The 23,728-nt window shown below is 41.7% G+C and overlaps 1 protein-coding gene across 2 annotated transcripts in view; it reads right to left on the bottom strand.

The window, feature by feature from the left end:
* The window catches only part of LOC127395611 (chondroitin sulfate proteoglycan 4-like), a 36,078-nt gene extending 15,953 nt beyond the window's left edge, over nucleotides 1–20,125 (bottom strand). Inside the window, exons 1-6 of one of the 2 annotated variants that reach the window (XM_051642783.1) lie at nucleotides 19,936–20,125; nucleotides 11,986–12,149; nucleotides 7,847–11,416; nucleotides 6,594–7,064; nucleotides 5,595–5,771; nucleotides 253–451 (exon numbers count right to left, since the gene is read on the bottom strand). In XM_051642783.1, the coding sequence (XP_051498743.1) occupies nucleotides 253–451; nucleotides 5,595–5,771; nucleotides 6,594–7,064; nucleotides 7,847–11,416; nucleotides 11,986–12,149; nucleotides 19,936–20,020 (4,666 nt within the window). In that variant the 5' untranslated portion in view covers nucleotides 20,021–20,125. The remainder of the gene's footprint in view (nucleotides 1–252; nucleotides 452–5,594; nucleotides 5,772–6,593; nucleotides 7,065–7,846; nucleotides 11,417–11,985; nucleotides 12,150–19,935) is intronic. The other variant, XM_051642784.1, reaches the window with a different exon arrangement.
* Between the last annotated feature and the right edge of the window lie 3,603 nt (nucleotides 20,126–23,728).

Genomic DNA, 23,728 nt, shown 5'->3' on the forward strand with positions numbered 1-23,728 from the left:
CCAAGGCAGCTACCCCAAACCTGCATTCAGAAAGAAGGCCAATATCAAATGAACCACTAAAACTTTGGTGACTACTCATTTAAGTAGTCATCAGACACCTCCCTGTTTAGTTTGTGAGATCATGTATATCGTAACTGGTGTTCTGAGATTTTTCTGACATTACAAGGAGATTTTCAAAGGATTAGAAACAGAAATATATCGATTAGGAGCAGTATTTTTTGTAACAGAGGTGGCATTTTTGAAACGACATACCATTGTGTACAAATACCAGCTGCCCTTCAATTACATGAGCCTGGGTAAAACTAAGGATGCTCTTGTTTGGGGAAGACTTCAGAGCCAAGTGCCCATTGCTAGGTGGAGTAATGGAATATATCAGTTCTGATGGTGAAGAGTCCTTGTCTTCTGCACAGAGGTCATCAATAGTTATTTCTGTGACTGAACCCACCCAGACCTAGAAAAGCAAAAATAAAATAAAAATAAAGAAAATGCATACAAAAGAAAATGAGGGGGGGGGAAACTTCAAAGAAAAAGAAAGAATAAAAATGTGTGCTGTGAAACACTAGCAGCTATGGACAGGTTTCCTTACTATCCATCCAAACCTCTCATAATGGACTGGAATAGTTAATGTTGGCAAACGGTTTTACAAAAATAAGACCACAAAATAATACAAGCAAACACACCCTACAAAAGCTTGAGTTCTAGACAACTGCAGCATGAGTGCTCTCTTTGTCAGGCACTATCCAAACCCTTATAAACATAACAAAATCGTATTTTGACAATTGAGTCAAGGAGTTCCTTTCCAACACATACACATGAATATTAGTGTCATATACTTCACAGCAGGCAAGGCATTCAATACGCTCTATTTTCACCTGCAGAAAAAATAGCCTGGGGACAGCATAATATCTAATACAAATGTCTTCTGGCTGCATTATTTCCTTCAACAACACATACTAAAGGCCCTTTTTTAGTGAATCAAACAACCCACAGAGGTGCTCAGTCCAGTGGGAGACGAAGGAAACAAAACCTCCAACAGCTGCTTAGCACTTTTCAAGGTCATGCTTCCAGAAAAAATAGCTAACTAGCATTTGGAAATATGGTACAAAATCCATTAATTAATTCTAGCACATCTAAATGCCTTTTTTTTTTTTTTTTTAAGATATGCACAAACTGCAAGACCGATTTCTTTCAAGCAGAAAGGACTGCTATCTGAGCTTCATCCATAGTGCCCTGGATTATTTCTTGTTTGGAAATGATAAGCAACAGCCTATTTTACTCTTCATCTTTACTGTATTTATTTGGAATTACAGACAAAAGTACTAGGAAAGAAAAACATTTATCTCAACATAAAATGAAATACTTGATACAACAATACCAATTTTTTGCAGAGCTTATATAGTGTACAATCTTAAGAGCCTTAGCCTTTAAAAACCTCAGCTTGAGCTTTAAAACACATACTGCATCATCCCTTCCTGTTCTCATAGGGTCTTGGTACACTTAACAAGTATCTGGTGAGAACATCATACCAAATGAAGAGGAAACAGTCTTTGACAAGGGGCATTTTACCTCTGCCAAAACAAAAGATTAGCAATGACAGATACTTCCCTAACTATAAATGTTACTTTTTAATAAAATCCATGGAAGAAAACCTTTTAAAGTCACTGGGGTTTTTGCCATGACATTTCAGTAGAGGACAGATCATCACAAAATATGTGCCATGGAAAAAGAGATACTAAAATGAAATTATGTTTTCTAATTAGGAAAAAAGTTTGAACAATAAATTCTGATGCATTTTATAACAGAAAACATCTTGCAACCAGGAAATAGGTATTTTCTCCCTGGAAATATTTCTTTCTCTGTCATGTAATGACTGCAATTGAACTACAGAAAAGATGCCACCTGAGAAAACACAGGATGATAACTATTAGCAAAGGTTGACTTACTGGGTGGCACCAAATAAGCATATTAATGTCACTCATTTTGTACCGAGACTCTTTAACTCACCTCAGTAGCACTTAATTCAGATTATTCTACACAGAAAAGCTCAAATACAGCACATGCAAAAATATAAGAAAGAACTATGCAAACCTGTTATTAGAAATGAGTTGTTTAATCTCCAAAAGTTTTGAATTTTTTTCGCTTACTAAAGGAAAAATGAGCTTATTTTCTGAAAATAACATTGTTAATTTCTGTTGCTCCAGCATGGTAACACACAATGCTTTTTAAAATATTCTACATGCTGAGGTGCTCCATGACCTGCAACACAATCCTTGAGGAATGAAAGGAGATCCAAGAGCTGAAAAGGGCTGCAGGGAAGCACTGAGAACATTGCAAATACTCTGTAAGTAGCTTCTTTTCCACATCTGGGATCAAGTCCTCCTTGAAGAGGACCATGAAAACTGTATCTGAAGTACCAAGATGTAGCATCACACTAATTTTGTATGTGCCTAAGACATTCCATGGTCATGGGCTCAAAAAGGTTGATGACCCTGCCTGCTGGGAAATAATCCATTCTGCTCTACTTACGGCATTATTGGTATCTCTTTGCATGCTACATAAATCCTACCAGGCACTCTGTACTCACAGCCATTTTAATACTCTGGTAAGTAAGCGATTTCAAGGGAAAAATAAATAAATCACTGTTTGAATTTGTTCATTGGAAAATAATCTAGTTCTAGGAAAATATGGCCCTCTTGTGGCAAAAAAAGGATATAGTCTTTTCACATTTATATACCCCTAAATATATTTAAACACATACATAAAGGCAGTCAGTAATGCCAGGACAGTGATTTTCTTAAAAATACCCTACTTCCCTTCCCCATTACCACCCCAGAAAAAAAAAAAACAACAAACCCCACCACAAAACTTGTGGAAATTTTAGAAAATTCTACTTAAAAAGCTATATAGTTTCTAAATAAACATCTTCGTCATGCACTTACTGTTCTAATGGAAAGGCTTTAAATTAAATGCAAGGATTATTAGCATACATTACAGAATCTCTCAAAAGAGTAGAATTTTCTGTATTTCATACATTATGCTAGTGTAAATACTTCAATATGTCATAAAGTCACAGACAAAAAACCAAAACAAACAAACAAACAAAAAAACACCAACCAAATCTCTAAATAATTCATCTACTTTCAGTTCCTACAGAAAAAGCATTCCCTAAATGTTTAGTGGTTTGTCCTCCTGAAACTCCTCCCATGATGTTGGTTGTTTGAAGAAGGGATGTTATAGATGCCTCGGAAGTGAGGGAGCTAGAGCTGAAGGACTCATTCAGCATGAGTGCACAGTTTCTTGCATTTGGCCAGAATCCCTAGGTCAAATGCCAAAATTAACCCTCATATATCCTCACCAACATCACTGGTCATGTAATGCAGCTCTTCACAGAAGCTACTGCTAAACAGCAAATGCCCAAAGCTAAGCTAGTTTTCAGTTGTTCAGCTGTTCTTTCTAACTTTTTATACAGATATCTGCAAAATTTCAGAGGTCATAAACTTCAGTGAACTCAAAACGGTCCTACTGGACCTCAGTTTTCACAACACTGGTCCCTCATTTTATACTAGTGCACATCTTGTCCATTTCTAACCTTTCAAAAGATAATAAAGGGCTACTGCCTTTTTAAAAGCAACACACATTTTATTACTCAGCATTCACCACTAGCAATGTCCTTGAGGAACACAGGCTGCTTGGCTAGAACATGGGGCAGGCAAGTATCAGGCTGCACAGGAACGCCCAGCTCCTCTCAATATGTAGCAGGACTAAGAAAAATCCATTTTCTCCCATCTACTTGTGATGTCGAAGTTACTTTGAAGAAGGCTCACCTAATGAATTCCTCCCAGCATGTAACTTGACTGCAGCCTTGCCTGTCTGCATATGAATCCAACATGCATGAGCACATTAGTACTCACTCATGGCAAAAATAAAGGTTATTTCTCAGCAGTAGCTTACACATGATCAGCAAAACCCCAGGCATAAAGGCAGCATCTTGATTCTGGGTATGCAAACTGCCTCCCCAGCAGAGAGGACCAACTTTGGCTAGGTTAAACTGTGTTCTTGGGAAGCCTAGACTCACAGGTATTTTTAGAAAAATCTATATGCTGCACTGCAGTGCACTGCATGCCCTCAGTTCTGTTAACAGACTGCAGTTCAATGCCAGCAATGTACCAGAAGTGCCACAGAGAAAAATTTCATCACCCTTATCTGCAACTAGACAAAAATTACTGTGTGCTGTGCTGATGTCTATAGAGTACCACTGTAATTACTTTAATCAGGGAAGGTTTTACTCTCTACCACCAAAACGTGTGTGAAGCAAGTCTACTCTTTTGTCAGAAAACTCTGCACAGCACAGGGTGTTTTGTGCTGTGGGTGTCTGCAGATTACCAGACTACCTGCTGTCACTGCAAAACCACACAACACTACTGTTATCACTGTTTACAAATTATGTATTTTCTCATGTGAAAAGACTAAGCAGACACAGAAGGTTATCATCATCTTTACACTAATCCATTTTCCCTGTGCGTTTGATGCCTCTCAGCTGGTTTACTGTGATCCCAGGTTCATTAGCTGATGTATATCCATTTCACTCTGCTTTGCAGAGTCACCTAATGCTCTTTATTCATCAAATCTCAGATTGTAAGACTTTACACACATGAGATTTTTTATTTACATGGGCTCAGTGTCCACAATAAATAGGTTCTAGTTTCTGAGTGCTATTAAAACACAAGTAACAATCCTATAAATAAATCAAAAGAGCACTGAAACTGATTGACAGTAGTAACTTTTTTCTGAAGAGCAAAAGATTAAAAAGCCAGCTATGGTCATTAAGAGCAAAAAGTAGTAATTTTGAAATTTTCTTCAGGAATTCAAGAGGGGTGGAGTTAGAAACAAGTTAGCATGTCCTTTTTTTTTAGCTCACAGTATCACACGGTATGTCTGCATTAATAGTTCTATGACCTCTGCAAATCTAGATTTTCACAGATTGCATTGTATTATTCTTACCAGCAGCTTTTAAAAAGGGGAACACTCCTGTTCTGTATCAGAAATACCCAAGACAGTCAATTCTCTAATGAAGTGTCAGTGAGAATGCTACTCCTTTCTCTCATCCCATCCCACGGGGGATTCAGAGAGCAGCAGGCAGAACACACCTGTTAGGGTCTGAATGCTGTGCAAAGACAACAGTGAAATGCTGGCATCCTCATCATCACTACTTTTGGTACTTTTCTAAGCTACACTCTTCATTAACAGCACTTAGCAAACAACATTAAAACACAACAATTCAGGTGCAAGTCATCCCACCTGCAAGTGGATCTCAGTCCAAGAGATTTTATGTACCTTTAAAAGAATGCTGAGTTAGCCCTCTAGATAAACTTTACAACAGAAGAAAATGTTGTTCCTGATGATTATAATGTCCCTAAATACACACTACTCATATACTGCCTCCCTGCATCAACACTGATTATGGAAATCCTATGGTCACCATTTATTATATTGACTAGCCTAACCAGACACAAACCTCCTATTCGCTAATGAAGGTGCATTAAATGGTATCACATTAGAATAATTTTAACATTTCAAAATGCTGACAAACATACCCGAAGAATTCTATTGACTTTTATAACAGGAGCTTCATCATTTACTGGAATAACCGTTACAAATACAGTTTGGGGCAAGCTTTGTTTCCACAATTCAGTGTTATTTACTATCACTGTAAAATTGTCCATCAGTTCCTCGCTGTCATCATGAACATAGTAGATTAATTCTTGTTCCACCTGAAAAATACAACAACTTGAAAAAAATGCTAAAAGAAAATGAATGTCCCAAAATATTCAAGTCTAGTCATGCTCCTTCATATTTACTACCTCAGCGTTCTATGACTTCTAAAACTTTATTTATGCTTGTATCTTGTCTGTACTTCTATCTTCATTCTGTCTACAACTGTAAATTTTACTGCTCATCTGTTCATTCTTCCAGCCAGGATATCTTAACTTGCCAGGCTTGGCATTCTCCCTTACCCTGAAGGGAAAATGGAAAATCCAATCCCACTATATTTACCACAATGTTTCCTGGAATCTACAAGCTGAACATAGTATTAGAAGATGGTGACTTACAATACAGCTTCGCTTCTTAGATTTAAGACTTAAAAATAGCTTACTGTGCATGTGCTGGCCCTCTGTGAGCAAAGACATGACCTATAAAATATGTTTTTTCCACTTCTCTCCTTGTTCAATCTACACACCATTTCCTCTGGTCTTATCAAAATGTACCCACAGTTTGTCTGTCTTACATTTCCAGAGCATCAACAACTCTGCCTGAGTATGAGTGGCCCATCAGTCTACTGTTATAGCACACTAATCTGTGTGACCAGCACTTCATGGGGAACTGATGTGGGTCTTCACAACAAGGCACCCTCCCTCCCCACCCCAAATGACCAGCTGGCAACTGCAGAAAAATCTTTGGTACAAGGCCAGAATAAAACTCAAACTCATGCTTCTTGCCACCTCGCACCAAACTGCCCCACAGCAGGCAAAACTAGCTTTTAGCAATATAAGGAATTGATTGTGACTACAGTGAAGCAGAGCTAAATGCATTACCTGTTTTCTGGTAAATGTGGTTAACTTTATGCCAGGAACTCCAGAGTTTTCAACATACCCATGTTTTGGTTGTTCAATTAAAATAAATTCACAGCTGAGTCTTGCAAAATGCCTACTAGAAATTTTTAGATAGTCTTCCATCAAGGCTTTTGAGCCCCCTTCAATTACTGTGAAGTTCTGTACTTCCAGGGGAATCATTCTTGGGATGATGTCTACAGAGATCTCTAGTCCACTCACTGTTTGGACACCATTGGTCACATCCAGAGAAAAACGGTCATCTAGTTGGTCAGAAAGTGTCTGCACATACTGAACTTTGCCTTCATCAACATCTTGCTGTGTAAAGCTCAAAACTGGCCTCTGGTCAGCACCCAAGTAACTTTCTTCTGAGGAAAACTTCCGAATGTATCCGTGTACTGGAAGCTGTCTTACTGTGAACACAATCTCAGACGGAGAACTGTTTTCATGAACCACCTTAAATTTAAAAAATACCCCAAAATTATTTAAACAGCAATGGGAGAATGTTTTTGTTTCTCTTTTGAATTTTTTACTTTTAACCCTTAGGTTGTCTGCCTAATTAACTGGCATTCCTTGTTTGGGTTATAATGGTGCATCTGCAAATTCCTAATATAATACAGTAATACTTCAAGTAGACTGGTTATATAATGTGGCATGGCAGTATTCTGTAGCCTCAGCTTTGCAGATTGGAAAAGGAATACACTGCAGAACCAACCAGCAGCTGATGCCCTGCCAGCTGCTGCCCACAGCCCCGCGCTGCCAGAGCCCCCCGGTTGGTTCCTGCCTGGCTGCATACTGGCAGCAAACATCGAAGAGGAACGACCTCAGGTTGGTGACCTGATGGTTTTCAAAACTGCGGTGCAATCATCACAGCGTTAATTGGGCCAGAAATCTGAATGAAACATGACCCTTTCTCCCTTGGCATCTCCTACTAGCTCAGATAAGAATGATACCCAAATATTAAGTACAAACAATTGCCATAACTGAAACAAATACACACATGCAGCATCTCCAAATCCTAACTTTCTCAAGCACCAATCTGTAACACAGTCAAAGACTACGGGCAGTTCTTTTAACATAAACTACTTGCTTTCTAGAAATGGAAGCTTGCTAGTGTTAGCCTCTCCAGAACTAAGCATCCACAATGCAGCCATGAAAGGGTGAAGACAAGGCAATGGATGAGAAAGCAGTGAAGACAGTTTGCTAGATTGGATAAACAAACAACAAGCTTAACTTACTTGCAGTTTTCCTTTACTGATTTTAACTGGTTTTCCTTCTTCAACTAAGAGGTTGTTTTTGTTCAAAATTCTTGGTGGCCACTGATGACTTTCCAAATATATTTGAACATGCACTACAGCATCCAGATGGACATCTCCAGCATGGACCGTAAAGTTAAATGTGTCAACAAGTTTGTTGCTGTCATCATGCTTGTAGGTTACATACCCCTTAATCAGATCAAGCTGAGTGAAGGAATCCATCAACAGATTATTTATATATATTCTTCCATATTTGGGGAAAGAGAGTATCTCATATGTAATCTCATGATCATTTCTGATATCTTGGTTTGTAATAGCACTTAGGTTAGCAGTTGTAACTGTTTCCTCTTTTCCTTTTTGAACCAACAAGCCCGTATTATTTGCCAAACTAACATAAGGATCTGTGGCACTAACTTCTAGAAGGAAAGAGGTATAATGCTTGCCATCTGTCACAAAGAGCACAAAACGCCCAAAATCTGCACCACGGTGTATAAATAGGACTTGCTTTTGTTCCAGGTCTTCTTGTTTGAATTGGTAGAGTCTGTGCGACGTATCATTCGTCAGGACCAAGTCTCCATTGGAAATGCCACGTCTAGTATACAGCAACTGGCCATCATCAAAGTCAGAATCAGGATCATGATAGCAAAGATCTGCCAAAGTTAATAATCGCTGCCCACTTCTCACTACATTAAATATCTTATCAATTACACGTACTGGTTTCTCATCATTTTTCAGCTGGACAGAAATGTTGAATCTAATTTCTACTGACAAGGGCTCCAGCTCTGGATCAAAGTTTGTCGACATCCCTGACTCTTCACTGGAAGCTCTGACAAGAAATGCATCAAATGATGTCTCAGAATCATCATGCACATACATGAGGCACTTATCAGTTATATCCTTGCTAGTGAAAGTGGTGAGACTGTCATTACTCATGAGTGAGCTGGAAAAATTTATAAGTTTTAATTTCCCATGCTTAGGAAACTGTACAACTTTATATTGGAAAGTTTTATTATCCAGTGTTTGCACAAACAATTTCGTGCTTGTTATTAACTCTCCTTCACCTTCAGTAACAGTTAGGCCATTGTTAGTCAAAACAATGTTTCTGAAATCTGATTTGATGTAGACTTCAAAGTTGTATAAATTTGATTCCAGATACTTGGTAGAAATGAGGAACCCAAATGAATCATGGTTGTCTTCATGGTATCCGCTGATTAACTCATATGCCACTTTTTGATCAGTAATATCTTTCTGGCTAAAGACTGAGTCTTTTTTCAAAGGCTGATCATTAAGTAGTATTTGTCCATTCTTTGGTAGTGACAGCAATTTAAAATTAAGTTCATCTTCAGGTATTTCTAGATCCACAATTTCAGCAAAAAGGTTATCTGAATTCAAGTATCTTTTTTTTGATTCTTCTATTTCTAGAGGAGCATGTTTCAATAAACTGTACCTTAACCATTTCACTTTGATTGGAAACACGTGCTCCTCACTGATTCTGTTTCCTATGCTAACTTTGAATTTAAACTGGTCAGTAACATTTTCCAGCTGAATTTCTTTAAAAGTGCTACAGTATCTCACACGGCTGCGCTGAACAGAGCGTTGAGAAAAAGAGCTGACTTGCTTCCATTCCCCCCTTGAATGCTGCCTTTGGACTTCCCCAAACTGGGGTGGCTCTGTGATCTCATACCGTATCTCCAGCTCCTGGAGGTTGGCATTTGCTTCAACTCCCAGATGCCCAGGAGTGATCAGAGCTGTAACACCTTGGAGTAGTTTTATTCCTGAGTTGTTGACAAGTCTGTAATCCAAAGCAACTGCCATGACACGTAACACAACAGTGTTGCTGACTTTCTCACCATCACTTGCTCTCAGAACAATTCTTGAGTTCTTGACGCCTGTGTGGACAAAGAAAACAGTGCCTTCTCTTAAGTCCTCATTAGAAAAAGCAGTAACAGCTTTTCCAGGATGCTTTGAATTTTCTAAAAATCCTGCATCTGCATTCAAATTTCCAAGTACTGCAAGACTGAGATCCACAGGATCTGTATCCCTATCTGTAACTTTTATCAGATCACTAGTCAAAGGTTTCTTTGAGTTCTCCAAGACAAGCAGCAAGTTTCCCTTGGGCAGTGTGATCTCAGGTGCATCATTTACTGGAGTGACAGTAATGCTAAAAACATGCTGCTCATTTCCTTGCAAATATGGAGGCACAATGTTGCCACTGCTGGTAGAAACAGAGAAAATAAAATAATCGTAAGTGTCCTCAGAGCCATCATGGATGTAAAGAACCTTCCCTTGCCACACATCCTGCATAGTAAATGTATTTACCTCCTGCACTGGTTCAGCATCTAGTTTCAAGTTCCCATGAGCGGGTGGTTCCTTTATTTCAAAAAGAATTTGTGATTGATTAATCCCTAGTTTCTGAAAGTCTAAGTTGACTTTAATATGTTTAGATTCAAGTGAAGCTTGTCCACCCTCCAGCACAGCCAAGTTACTTAGAACTAAAAGGTGGCTTTTCTCTTCCTTGCCCAGAGAGACCAAGCTTTCAAGGAAAACAGCAAATGTTGGGGCTGCTTTCACAGCAGGATCCTTCACAGCCATCCCTGAAGAAAAATTTGTATTAAAAGCACTCTCTGTTTCACATCCAGCTGAAATGTCCTTTGTTACTGAAACATTCTTCAGTGATTTATTTCCTGAATTGACTTTCAGATCTCTTAAGCAACCTTTGAAGGACCCTCCTCTGGCACTCTTTCCAGACACTGAAGTTAGAGCTAACTTAATCACTTCTGATCGTGTGCTGTCATCTACACCACCTATAAAGAGAGACCCTTTCAGAAGTGGCAGCTTGCTGTTGGGAGGTAATGATTTTTTCACAGTTTCTCCATCCAGTGTCAGCTGCAAATATTCTGCAGTAAATTTCAGCTCAATGTAGTGCCAATTGCTATCATTGACAAATCTACGAGAGGAAATCTCGGTTCTACTTTTGTGTTTTCCAACATAGGCTTTAATTAATCCATCTTCCATTTCCATTGCAATGAAATCTCCTGCTTGCCCAGGGTGGTAAAGCAGCAAGCCACGTGCAACTGAAGTTTGCAATGCATACTCCAAGATTCCTTCATCATCAACATTCCATGGTGGGAAAGAAACATAGGATCTGGAACTGAAGAAACTAATGGGTTCATCTTCACCTGCAAAGAATTCATCACTGCATCCCAATGAAACTTCATGGACATTTTTAAAGCCAGGAGAGGGTCTCAGAGGCATTAGAATGTCTAGCTGATTGAACAAAACATCATCAATGCAACCTCGGAAATTGGGCTGTGCTCCAACAAGGTAGGGAACATCAAGTTTACTAGTACCACCTACATAGAATCCATAATCAATATTTAATTCATAGAGAATTCCAGGCATTTTTGCATTAATTCTATCATGTTTATCAATTACCAATGTGACATTATCATGTTCATGATGTAGTTCAACCAGATGCCAAGCCAAATCATTCAGCTGAGATCTTTGCTGAGAATGCAGTACTCGCTCCCCAACGCCAAAGTTTATTCTCAGCTGCAAAAGACAGAATTTTAACTATTAAAATCCAAAGGGGTATTTTTGACAGTCATATACTCATATCTAACATATTAATTTTCTTAAATTTACATATTATGTACATGGTTTACAGAATACTACAAGAAAGTAAAATCCAAGTTCACAAATATTACTTGAATAATTGCAGAAGAGGCAATGGACTCCTCTGCAGCTCTTCTAGGACCAACAACTCCTGAGAACCCAAGTTACAAGAATATTTCAAGAACCTACCTTACAGAAAAACTATTTGTTCAATCCAAACATTTTCTATGATGTTAACATCATCAAATCTGAAATTTTAACTTTACTTAATCTTATGCTTTGAACACAATCATCTCGATTTTAAGGTTTAGTGTCCTCAAAGCCTTTCAGAGGCCAATCTGAATAACTAACATTGTAATAAACAAATACTGTATTTTGAAATAATCATGCGATTATTCCTTTTTTTTTAAAATCAACTTTGAAAATTGTTATGAATGACAGCTTGAATAACAACACTAAACAATACAGGCTACACATACCCTTTTAGCTACAGTAATAAACCATACCTGTAAATCTCCTGAATGTAGCTCCACTAAACAATAATCCTTCTTCCCAGCTGCAAGAAAGAGCAGTCCATGTGGCTTGCTTGTTCGAAACCGCAACTGGAAGGATGTCTGAGAGAATGCTTCCGCCATATTCAATTCCACAAAGCTATCACCATAAAATGATACTTAAAGAAAGTAAAACAAGCAAGGAGCTTTAGTCACACACACACACGTTTCTTTTTCTTAGCTACAGGTAAGATATATTTTTAAAACTGTACATTAACTCTCTATAGACTTATTTATATATGAATGAAAACAGATCTCGGGTATTAAATCAACCAGTCCAAGCATCTAGATAAGAGATCAATGGCCATACAAGTATAGACAAGGTGTGAAAATAGTCCAGTATTCTAGCTCCAACAGTGACAAAAGGGAACAGTAAGAACAGTACAATCATATTGAACACTTTCCTTCAAATATTCTTCCAAGTTGTTGGGTTTTTTTCACGTATTTTCCTGAGCTTATCACAATCTGTCTATTTTGTAACTGTCAGTGGACTCCTCCCTGAAGTAATCCCTTAGATTCTCTTTGGAAACATCTCCATCTATAACATGCGCTTACTGCTCCCTCAGAGACATCTTCTGTCATCTCCGATAAGACGAACTACAGGCCTCCTGCCATCTGCATGGTTCTTTCATATGTTCTCATAGATCTCTTTCCAGGGTGAAAAGTCCTCTTGTTTCATGTATGCAGCCTCCCACCACCCCTGCCACTCTGTTGCCCAGTCACTCAGCTCTGTACTGGTCTCCAGCAATCCTTCACTCTCTTTTTCCTTCTTTACTGCCTTGAAGAACTGTAACACCAGCAAACTTTCTCATTTGACTACTCACTGCCTTTACCATTCCTGTTACCACACTGAACAGCAGACATCCCAAGACACAGTCCTCAAAAACTCTGCTGGTAACTTCCTTCTTATGTCAAAGCAACCAATCATTCACTACTCCTCTTAGTCCATTACGTAATATACAAAGCCCTGCCTTGCAATCCAATGGTTGCTCAAAAGCCTTTGATGTCACATTTTACCAAAAGCTTTTAGGGAATCTCAATCTTAGCCATCTTTCCGGCCCCCATCAAGAAAACTCAGAGAGGTTTGTAAAGCAGAACTTGTCTTTAAAGAAACCCCACTGATTCTTCCCAAATTGATCCCTCTTCTGTTATTTTTCTCCTTTGTTACAGTATCTATAAATTTGAATAGTATGAATGTCAGTCTGGCTTACAATCTCTAGTCAATCTTTTTTTAAACACTGGACTAAAACTTGCCACCCTCCAGGCTTCAGGTACCAGGGAATTTAAAAGCATGAGATCAGATGTTACCCTTAGCAAGTAAGCAATTTCACCTCTGAGAATTTTTTAGGTCAACTCTCTCGTTTCAAACCAGAACAAAGGAATTTCAGTTTGGAAATCTTCCCAGTTAGCAGAATACACCATCTTGTTTGGCTTCTCTGCAGTAGCCATGCTCTTTCTGAGAGCTTATCTTCTACTGGTAACTTAATCAACTGGCTTCACAGACCCTCTGCAGGGCTTTTGTTCTTGATGTATTTAAGAAGCACGTAGTGAAAGCTTTGATTCCCTCAGCTGGCTGATCCTTGACTTCTTTTTTTTCCAGGCCTATGTTCACATTGTATTGGCTAGGGTTCATGGCGCTTTCAGCTGTGTTTGGACACAACTCTTGAAGGACATCACCAGTTAAATATTTATTTTGCAGCACTTAGCTTCACTCTGAGACAAGCTTCTCATTTCAACGTTTTTTTAAAAGTACAACTGCAGAAGACTCCTGAAGTTTAAATGTGCCTGTCCCTACATTAAGGGCCCCTCTGCTGAATCCAACACACTTTGGTGACTCTCACTAAGTGTGGCTTTAACTCAGACTCTGAACTCGATTTTGCACATTACAGAGTACTAAATCAAAGGCCTCGTTAACCAGCTGTTTCATGAAACAACCACTGACAGCATCCAAAAATTTGCTGCAGTATATATTAAAATTCTAGGTGGCTTTCCAAAGAATAAGATTTCAGCAAACCCCACAGCCAAAAGTTACATAACAGTGTGTTGTACCAAGTACCCAGAGAAACAAAGGGAAGATTTTTAGTTTGCTGAAGTACACGTATTTCATACAAAAGAAGAGTCACCCCCTGTGCATAGAACTGGTTCCAAGTTGAACATAAAGGAATTCTTTTCCACAAGTTTACTTTTAGCACAGAAGAAGCTTCCATCATATAGCTCTAATATATCTTACAGGTCTTCCGTAATATCTATCCAGTAAGAGAAGCAATGCCATTTGTTGTATACAGAAATGTTATTACTGGGAGGTTAATAAAGACTGACCTCCCTTTTAGAGCAAGTACTGGAATAACAGAACTAGAGACAAACCCCCAATATAAATAAGGACTAAATTTTACTAATAAGCCAGGAAACAGGTTAAATATTTATGTTTCATATTATGGTAAACACGTCAGTGGCTAGGACTGTCACTGTTCTATCTACCATACAGATGGACTACCAGAGACTGTCCCTATCCTGTAGTGCTTTGTACTCGATAACAAAAGTAAGGCAAAGGATTTGCCTAACCTCCACCTCAGCAAATGAGGCACTGAGATTCCTGGAGATCACAGAAAGCATATCCTAGCTGGCTGAAATCATCTGTCTTAATCAAAGGATTACCCCACTACCTTCAGCCATTGCAGAAACATCAGAACATCATTATGATGTTACAAGTACAGAAAGGTTCCACCTCAAGAAGACAGACCTTTCTCCTCACTCTGCTCAGATTCCTGAGAAGCAGTTACGTTTTTTTTGCTACATTACATCCTAGAACCTCTGCAGAACTGACAAGAGATTTCATTAAGTTTTTTAGAAATTAACAAACGAAATCCAATGCTTTCACAGATGTCAATGTCCTGAAAGTTTCATTAAAATTACTGTAACACAGCCCCTACATTTCATTGGTGAATTTCTGAATCAAAACATATGACTGCTGATATAACCTGGAAATAACTTTTAAATACATCAATTTCTCATTAGACTCAAGTTAATGGGGAAAAAACAATGGATTCTGGGGGAAGCAATTGAGCAGAAAGATAAACTTCTCCATGGATTACTAAGTGCAATTTAGAATAACTATAGTTGCCGAGTCAAGATTTTGCAGCGTGCCACTGGGAAACAGTTTGGCATATATACTAAATATTAATTTCCTGGAAAAGTAAAAAGAAACGTAAGTTAAATTTTTGCCTTCTATAAAACACTTCAGAGTCAGAATCCATCACTGAAAGTGGGTCAGGAAATTTAACATCAGCCAAGTCACTGTTCCAACACTAAATGAGATCTTGGGCCAAGACCACCAACAGTGGGCTTCAGTATCCACTAAACTATGAAGCATCTTATTACAGTACAGGAATCAAGTTCCTCTAGAGCAGACAATTTCAGAATGATTTCTGGCTGAAACAGTGTTATGAGTGACCTCAAAATTAATCTGGTGCCACCGCTTTTGAAAAGGGGACATTTTGTCCTGGACCATTTGATGTCAATCACACCATTATGAAAAGTGGAGTTCATCCAGCAGTATCAGCCTTCAAGCTCCCTTGCTACTGGAACACATGAATTCAGCATATCACATAAAGCACAATTCCTTTGGATTGCCTGGACAATCTATTCTACAACAGCTTTATGCCTCATAGGAGAAAGAAGAGTGAAAACAGGTGAGAATAAGAGCTATACTTGCATCAGCTGTAACATCCCTTGATGGACAAAGATACAAAAAGGCTCAAAAAAAAAAAGGCACAGTCATTTGAGATGCCAATTTAAGGATCTGTTCAACCTGAGTTGCTGGCTAATTTGTGGTCCCCGTTTCTCTTCCTTTGCTATTGGAACCAACACTCAACTCTGACTAGAAACACCACATTGGGGCTATAAATCTCTCAATACTTCCATCATAACAGATAACATTTATACAGGAAGTGTAAGTTTTGAGAGTTCCTTCTTTGGATTCCTCTCACACTTTCTTCCCAAAGAAAGTCATATGGAAAGGCCTTCCCTACTGTGCCTGAGCCAGTAACCCAGAGAGACTTTTCTAATCATGTAATCCACAAAGGTTTTTGCATTTATGCCAAATAAAAAAGAGGGGCATTTTACCAGATCCCTTCTGTGACCCTTATATCCATCCTTTTATATTAATAAATTGAAATACCTAATTTGATCTTCAAGTAGAAAAGAAAACTGACATAGTTCCCATGTAAGAGAGTTTCTGGACAATATTTTTGTCTTCAAAATGTTCAAGAGGTATCCATGCCAGAGCCCTTTAAAGATAACACTTTGGCCAGAAGCCCATAATGTAAGGAAAAGCAATGCAGATAAGACTTAAAAATATAGTCAGACATCCTGAATCCTTCTGATGTAGAAAAAAACATTTGTCTGTTTTAGTATCTAGTATATTGATTTTCTGCTTTCAACACTACAATACATGTCATCAGCCTTACTGCTGCTCAAACTGTCTCCATGCAGTCTGGGAAGGACCCTTTTTTTTTTTTTTTTTTTTTTTCTGGGAGGAAAAAATCCACATTCATTGCCTTTGAACCTGCTGTCTTACCATCTACTGTTGTTATGTGCTGAACTGGTACCTGGGAGCCCGAAATTGAGAGTGTCCTTATCTGCTAGATGCCTTACGCACATCCTTCCAAATATACTCCAACTGTACAATGCTGCTTCAAGAAAACAGTTACTTATCTTTCCATGTGAAAAATGCAAGACCAAAATAAAAGCTAATTTATCTGTGATAACAGCACTATCAGTCAAAGGGCAACAAGTGCGTTCAACATCAGTTGTGACTGGTGAGGAACTGGCTTTGTCACCTCTAGTATATCTACAGGCAATACCTGTTTTAGTTATTTCAATGAATAAGCTTCCCACTGTCCACCTGAAATGTGCACCCTGAAGATTTGTCCCCTGCAGCTCAATCACAAAAGCAAAAAGGAACAGAAATAAATGGGTACAGGTAGCTCAGACAAATATTAATCTTCCAAAATGCAATAGTTTTCTATCTGCCTGTTGAAAAATTTGGTTATGATACTGATTGTCAACTGTTTTGGATGTTCAAGCAGAAGCTATGGCTGAGAGTGCAGTCTGGTTTTCCCTGCTATTAGTGAAAAAGGTGTGATCGCTTTTTACAGAGTAGAAGTTTTCACACTAATTTTAGACTAGTAAGCACATTCTGTGAGAGCTCACTTCAGGGCTGTAGAGAAACCAGTGGTATAACTTCAAGTTCCCTCTCTGCCTTTCTCTCTACATTCTTGAAACAGAGCAGTTGGTTTTCCTACTGACACATTTCTTTTGTACTGCCAAGTCTTTCAGGACGTTCCAGTGAGAGGTGGAGGGGATGTGCACTCTAGAGATGGAGGCAGTTTTCCACATAGTAAAAATATTTTCATGCTATATAAAAGTCCAGGTTGAAGCCTCATAAAGTGCCCTCAAGCATGAGATGCTAGGCAAACAGTGAGAGATGCCCTGAGTCGTCAACAGCTTCTGCTCTCCAAAACATAGTGCTGGTGCCACAAAACAGGAGTTTGCTTAATGAAGCTTTGCTACAAGGACAAAGAGCAGAAATAATACAGTAAAATGACAGAAAGAAAACAACTAAAACAGGACACTTCATAATGAAAAAATACTATTTCCATCTTTGTCCTTTTATCTAAGCTGGTAGAAGGTGACATCAGAAGCCCTTAAGGGGCATGGAAAAAATGGAAGTGGAAAAGGGAGCAGCCAGATTCGCTAAGAATGCCCTTTAAGGCTAATTAAGAGTGAATTCTCAGGGTTGATTCACACTTTCTCAGTATGGTATTTACAGTCAGGTTCTGAGGGTACATCACTTATGAGAGTCAGTAAGCGTCTTACACTCACCTAAAATGTACACTGTCAAATTAATAGAGCCAATGTTAATTTCTGGTACTATCACAGACACACACTGAAGAGTTGGGAAAATGACTTAAAATCTAATTTCACTTTACTGAAACATGACATGAGATGATGTTATTCCAGCCATCGACTGATTTTCCATTTCACTCTAAGATTTTTGGGAGCAGGAACTCTATCTCTAGGTATGGCTATAGATATAGCAGCAGCTGGAGTAAGAGAGGAGGGCTGGAATTTAACAAGCCAAGCTATTAGTGATGCCAGTCCACACGGCCCAGCAGAGCTCAGCTTGAAGGCAGGTGAGCTGCAGCATCCTGCACTGCTGCACCTAGGTTAGAAGCAGCAATAGGCTGCCTCACTGATGCCCCTGCCCTGCCGGCTGGACAGGAGCCCTCTCCTCTGGCTATGGCTTTGCCTTCCCCTGTTTGCAACACCAGGATTAAAGTCGCTACTGCAGCAGTGCAGCTCTGTCCTCACTGACTATGAGAACAAACCATGACAGGGATAAAGTGGTTTGTCAGCTGCACATTTTCAGAGCCATACCAGATGGCCTGACATCACTGTCAGCAAAATCAATGACCAAACCCTTTACCCAGACATTAAGATAAAACTACTATTACTACAGACATTTCAGTGGCAATCAGATTTCCGTGACATCCTTGTTATTCTGAGACATCACCATGAGTAATAAAAAATTCCCCCCCTACACTGCATGCAGGCTTTTTGTTCACAAAAAAAAGTGAGAACACCACACAGAGGTCCATCTACTGCAATTCTCTTGTGGCAAGACAAGAGAGGCATATTTCATTTCTAATATATTAAAATAATCCTGTAAGAAAATCTACAGTCTTCATTAATCTCTGAAAAGGTGAAAACTATTTTTGAAGTTACAATTTAATATTAGGAGTTCATTGCTAACTAGTCTTCCCATCTAGTGAAAACAGCCACCATACAATCACTGAAACCAACAAGACACTTGAAATTTCTAAAGAAAGGGTGTTACAGCAATTGGTTTGTGACACATAGGATTGCAAAGAGTATGAAGAAGCACTTTTGCAATGGGCTGCTGCTTCATTCTTCAAAAAAGGTAGTTAATAATAAACTTATCAGTCTTTGATGCTCTGATTTACTTGAAGATGTATGACAAGAAAAAAAAATTTTTCAGATGAAGTTTTTGGCTGTCCCAATGGTTTTGGTGACTGACCAAGACCTGCACCTTAACATGCACCCGCAGCAGCGAGAGGTACAGGCGCTTGTCCTGCCTGAAATGCCAGCCATGAGGCACCCGAATCTGGATGCCAACCCATGAGACACCTGCAGCTGCTGGATGATACTCGGCGTCAGGACCACTGGCTCACATGCATGTGAAACCAGAGGAAGGAACCACAGGAAAAATTCCTGCACGTCCCTTAGCATTTTCCTAGTAGCCTATTACAGTTATCATTGTGACAAAAAGAAAAGAGAGAGAGAAAAAGGAAAAAAAAAAAAAAAGAGAGAGAGAAAGGGGGAGCGTGTGGGGCTGTTCATTCACAATGTTTTGAGCTTTTTGGGTTTTTTTTTTTATTAGAGGGTCGAGCTGTGCCAAGCCCCAGCACCTCCGCTGCAGGAGAGGAAACTTGCACCGGCACAGGCTCAGTCCAATGCGGCCAGGATCGGCCTTCCCTTCCAGGAAAGGGAGCCCTTCGCCCCCACAGCAGCGCCCGCCGTGAGGCCGCCCGGGGGCACCGCGCCAGCCCCAGCCCCGCGCCGAGGCTTCGCGGCTGCCGCCAGGCCCCGCTCGCCGGGGCCTGGGCCCAGGGCGCTCCCCGCCGCTCTCCGCCGGGCCGGGGCGGCAGGCACCCTGCGGGGAGGCTGCTCCCTTCGGCCGGGCCGCCGCCGAAAAGCCTGCCCGAGCGCCACGGGCAGCCCCGCTCCGGCCCAGCCGCCCCTCCCCGCCGCCCCGGGGCCGCCCCTACCCCCGCCCGGCGCAGGTGGCCCCGGCCGCGCCTCCCGCCGCGGCGGCGGCCCTACCTGGGACAGCCGGCCGGCCGGCGGCCAGCAGCAGCGCCAGCACCAGCGGAGCGGCGGCCGCGCCGCCTCCCCGCCCGCCCGCCATGGGGCCGCAGCCGCGGCCACAACCAGCGGCGGCGGGGCGGGGCGCGGCCCTGGGGAGCGGGTCCCTGCCCCGGCCCCGCGGGGCCCCAGCCCGGCGCTCCCCGCCAGCTGCCGCGGAGCAGCCCCCGCCCGCCTTCCTACGGAGCAGCAGCTCCGCGTCCCGCCCCCGCCCCAGCAGCCCCGGCCTGGGGCGCGGGTTGGCGGCTGCTCAGCTCCCCCGGCGCTGCCCGCCCCGCTGGGCGCGCCAGGCCTCATGGAGCAGGGCACGGTAGCCCTGAGCTGGGCCCCGCGGCCAGGCCCGCTGCTCGTTTCCGAAGTTACAATCTTAGGCTCGAGAAGGTCGGAGAAGACCTCTCAGATCAAGTCTAACCCTCAAACCGGTACCACCGTTCCCACTAAACCATGTTCCAAATTGCCACATCTACGTGGTTTTTGAAGACTTATGTGGGTGGCAAGTCCACCGCTTCCCCGGGCAGCCTGTTAAAGTGCTTCACCACTCCTTCAGTAAGGAATTTTTTCCTAATACCCAATCTAAACCACCCCTGGCACGACTTGAGGCCATTTCATCTTCTCTTCTTGCTAGTTACCTCGGAGAAGAGACCATCTCTGAGGACTGAAGCTCTAGCGTGTCCCTGGGCCAGCTGCCCCCAAGGACAGGCTTTTCTCTCCTCACAGCTGCATTTTGTCTTTGCGTCAGAGAGGAGCTGCCCCAATGTCATTCACAGCTGCTCTCCCAGTGTCCTGCCCATCAGCCAGAGGAGGTTGTGCTGCAGTACCAGCAAAAGCCTTCCATCTTCCCAGCTGGAGCAGCCCTGTCCCTCATAGTATTTGCATAATGTGCATAAAGGAATACATCATAATTATATATGGAATAAGTATGTAACAGGCAGACAAAGCATTAGGAGCAGAAACTGAGGTTATTTTAACCAGTAAAGGACCTAAATGAGACAAAGTTCTGCGTTTCCCACCTCAGCGTTGGTGTTCTGTGCTTGAAAGCACAAGGCTTCAGTTTAGAAAATGCTTTAAAGCACACGCTTGAACCACTCATGTATAAGCCACTTACTGTACTTAAGTAAAATATGCAGACATGCCTTTAGTTACATACATTATCCGTGCCAGGAACAGCCTTGCAGCCATAAAATTTTCTCTGATGTTATCAGCTGGCACTGTGCATTGCAATGTGTCTCAACAGGTCAGTTATTTTTTTTAACTTGTTACTCCCTTACACATAGGACTGGAATTTGTGACCTGAAATCTGACACTAAGCAAGCAGGGAAAGTAACCAAGATAATATTCCAAAACTGCAAAAAGAAGAAAAATTGTGATAGCATTAATCTCTTTTCTGGGTCAGCCGTCTGGTTCTTCTCTTCCTTTGAGGTTTGCAGTCATCATTTAGTCTACATTTTCCTTAGCAATTTTTGGCAGACTTTGCTGTCTTTACAGTTTTTAGAATAATGTACATGCTGGGAGGGGGTATCTGTGCCCAGAGGGAAATCACAGGGAGTGATCTTCACCCAGGTGTCACTTAGCAGCTTTATTAAATATCTCAAAGGCCTTATAAGCTTCATTCTTTTCAGACTGGCACTCAAAGATTTGTGAAAATCTGGAGAAGAAATTGCAAAAAAACCACATCCGTTCAGGATGTGAACAAGAAGGGCAAAAAAAGGATTTAATGTGGAATAACGATCAATAATATGACTGAGGGTGGAAAAGCAGTCCTGCAGGTGTGCGGCAGCAAACTGAGCTGTGGCAGGCAAACGTGGGGAAAAAAATTGCCTTTGCACCCTTCTTAAGTGACACAGGTCTTTCTTCATGTATCCCCACCTTGGAGTGCTGGGCTTCCCTAAGCCCGTGCAGAGGAGTTTGCCATGACAGCCCTTGGACATATCTCAAAAGGGACATGGCTTGTGCTGTAGGCCTTGGGAAGTAATACTCAAGATCACATTATGGAAAAGTAGTGCAGCAAGATGCTTGGATGAGAGGCAGGAGATAGGTAAATGGGAATATCCTGTACATATGAGGTGTTTTGTGGCTAAAAGCAGAGATGGTGGGACAGGGAACATGAGAGCCGTGGTCTCATATGCAGGATTGGTGAGGCCACATTCATGATGCTGTGCAAGCAGGGACACTTCTGTGCTGGATCAGGTCTCTGAGTTCAGAGAATGAGATAACAACATGTGATGCAGTTGGAGGTATCACACTGGATACTGATCCAACAAAAGGCAATCCACTCTGACACAGGAGAAGGGACTGACAGAGATGGGACAGTTTGGCCTGGAGAAAAGATTCAGGGGATCTCATCAGTATCTATGAATAGGTGAAAGGAGCATGTGAAGGAGAGGAAGATGGACTTCCTAGAGATACCCAGTGAAAGAACAAGAGGTAATGGGCACAAAGTTAATGGGACACTCAGTGTTCTGGTTTGGTTTGGTAAGTTTTTTGATAGCGGGGGAAGGGCCACAGGAGTAGATTCGGTAAGAAGCTGAGAAGCTCCCTCTGCTCAAAACCCAGCCAAGGAGCCATTAGAGGGACAATAGATGCCCCTCAGTGATTAACATATGAAAGAAGGGATATAATACCTGAGCAGAGAGAAGGAAGGGGAGAAGAGCTGTGCTGGAGGATAAGAGCGGTGCTGGGGAAGGAGAGCGGAGCTGGTGGTTGGTGAGGAAGAAGGGGAAGAAGGTGCCCAAGCAGAAGTTTCCCTGCAACCCATGACGAGATGGCAGCTGTCCCCCTGCACTCAGGGAGAAACGTGCTGGAACGTTCCCTGAAGGTGCCAGGAGGGGTGAACTTGGCCACCGGACTTGGATTTTGTGGCCAGTGGATTTGCTGCCAGTGGACTCTGATGAGGCAGCTTTGGAAGACCCCAGTACCAGGGGAGTTTGTTCCCGAAGCGCCCGTGACTCTGTGGGAAGCCCAGGCTGGAGCAGCTCCGGACCTCATGGGAAGGACTCATGAAGGAGAGGTTCGTGGAGGACTCTCTCCCATGGGAGGGACCATGGGGGAAAGCAGGGAAGGACTGTAAGGAATCCTTCTTCCTGAGGAGGAAGGAGCAGCAGGAACCACCAGCCTGTGAACTGACTCTAAACCCCAACCCCTGTCCCCCTGTGCTGCTGGGGGGGAGGAGGGAGAGAAACCGGGAACAAAGGGATTTGGGCCTGGGAAGAAGGGAGGGGTGGGGTAACATATGCAAGCCCTGCTCTGTGTGTGTCTGTGTCCTGTGTGCATTTGATTAGTGATAAATTATTTTTTTGCTCAAGCTGAGTCTGTTTTGCCTGGAACCTTAATTGGTGAAGAACCCTCCTTGTCCTTTGTCTTGACCCATGAGCTTTGTCCTCCTCATCCCAGAGTGTGGGTGGGTGAGGTGAGTTGAGTGAGTGACCATGGGGCTGCTCCTTTGTTGTCATGTTGGGCCCAAACCACAGCACTCAGGAAATTTAAACACCAAAATCTTCCTCACATTGGGGGTGGTCAAGCATTGGAACAGGTTACCCAGACAGGCTGTGGGGTCTCCATCCTTATTGATATTCAGAAGTTGACAGGACACAGCCATGAGCAACCTGCTGTAGGTGAGCTCACTTAGAGCAAAGGTGTTGGACTAGACTGTCTTCAGAGGTGCCATATGCCTTCTCACCTCAGCCATTCTGTGAGGCTGTGACTCACACAGGAATCTCCATGGTCATTTAAAACAAGCATGAAGAGACTTCTG

Source organism: Apus apus, chromosome Z, assembly GCF_020740795.1.
Source record: "Apus apus isolate bApuApu2 chromosome Z, bApuApu2.pri.cur, whole genome shotgun sequence".
Lineage (NCBI taxonomy): Eukaryota > Metazoa > Chordata > Aves > Apodiformes > Apodidae > Apus > Apus apus.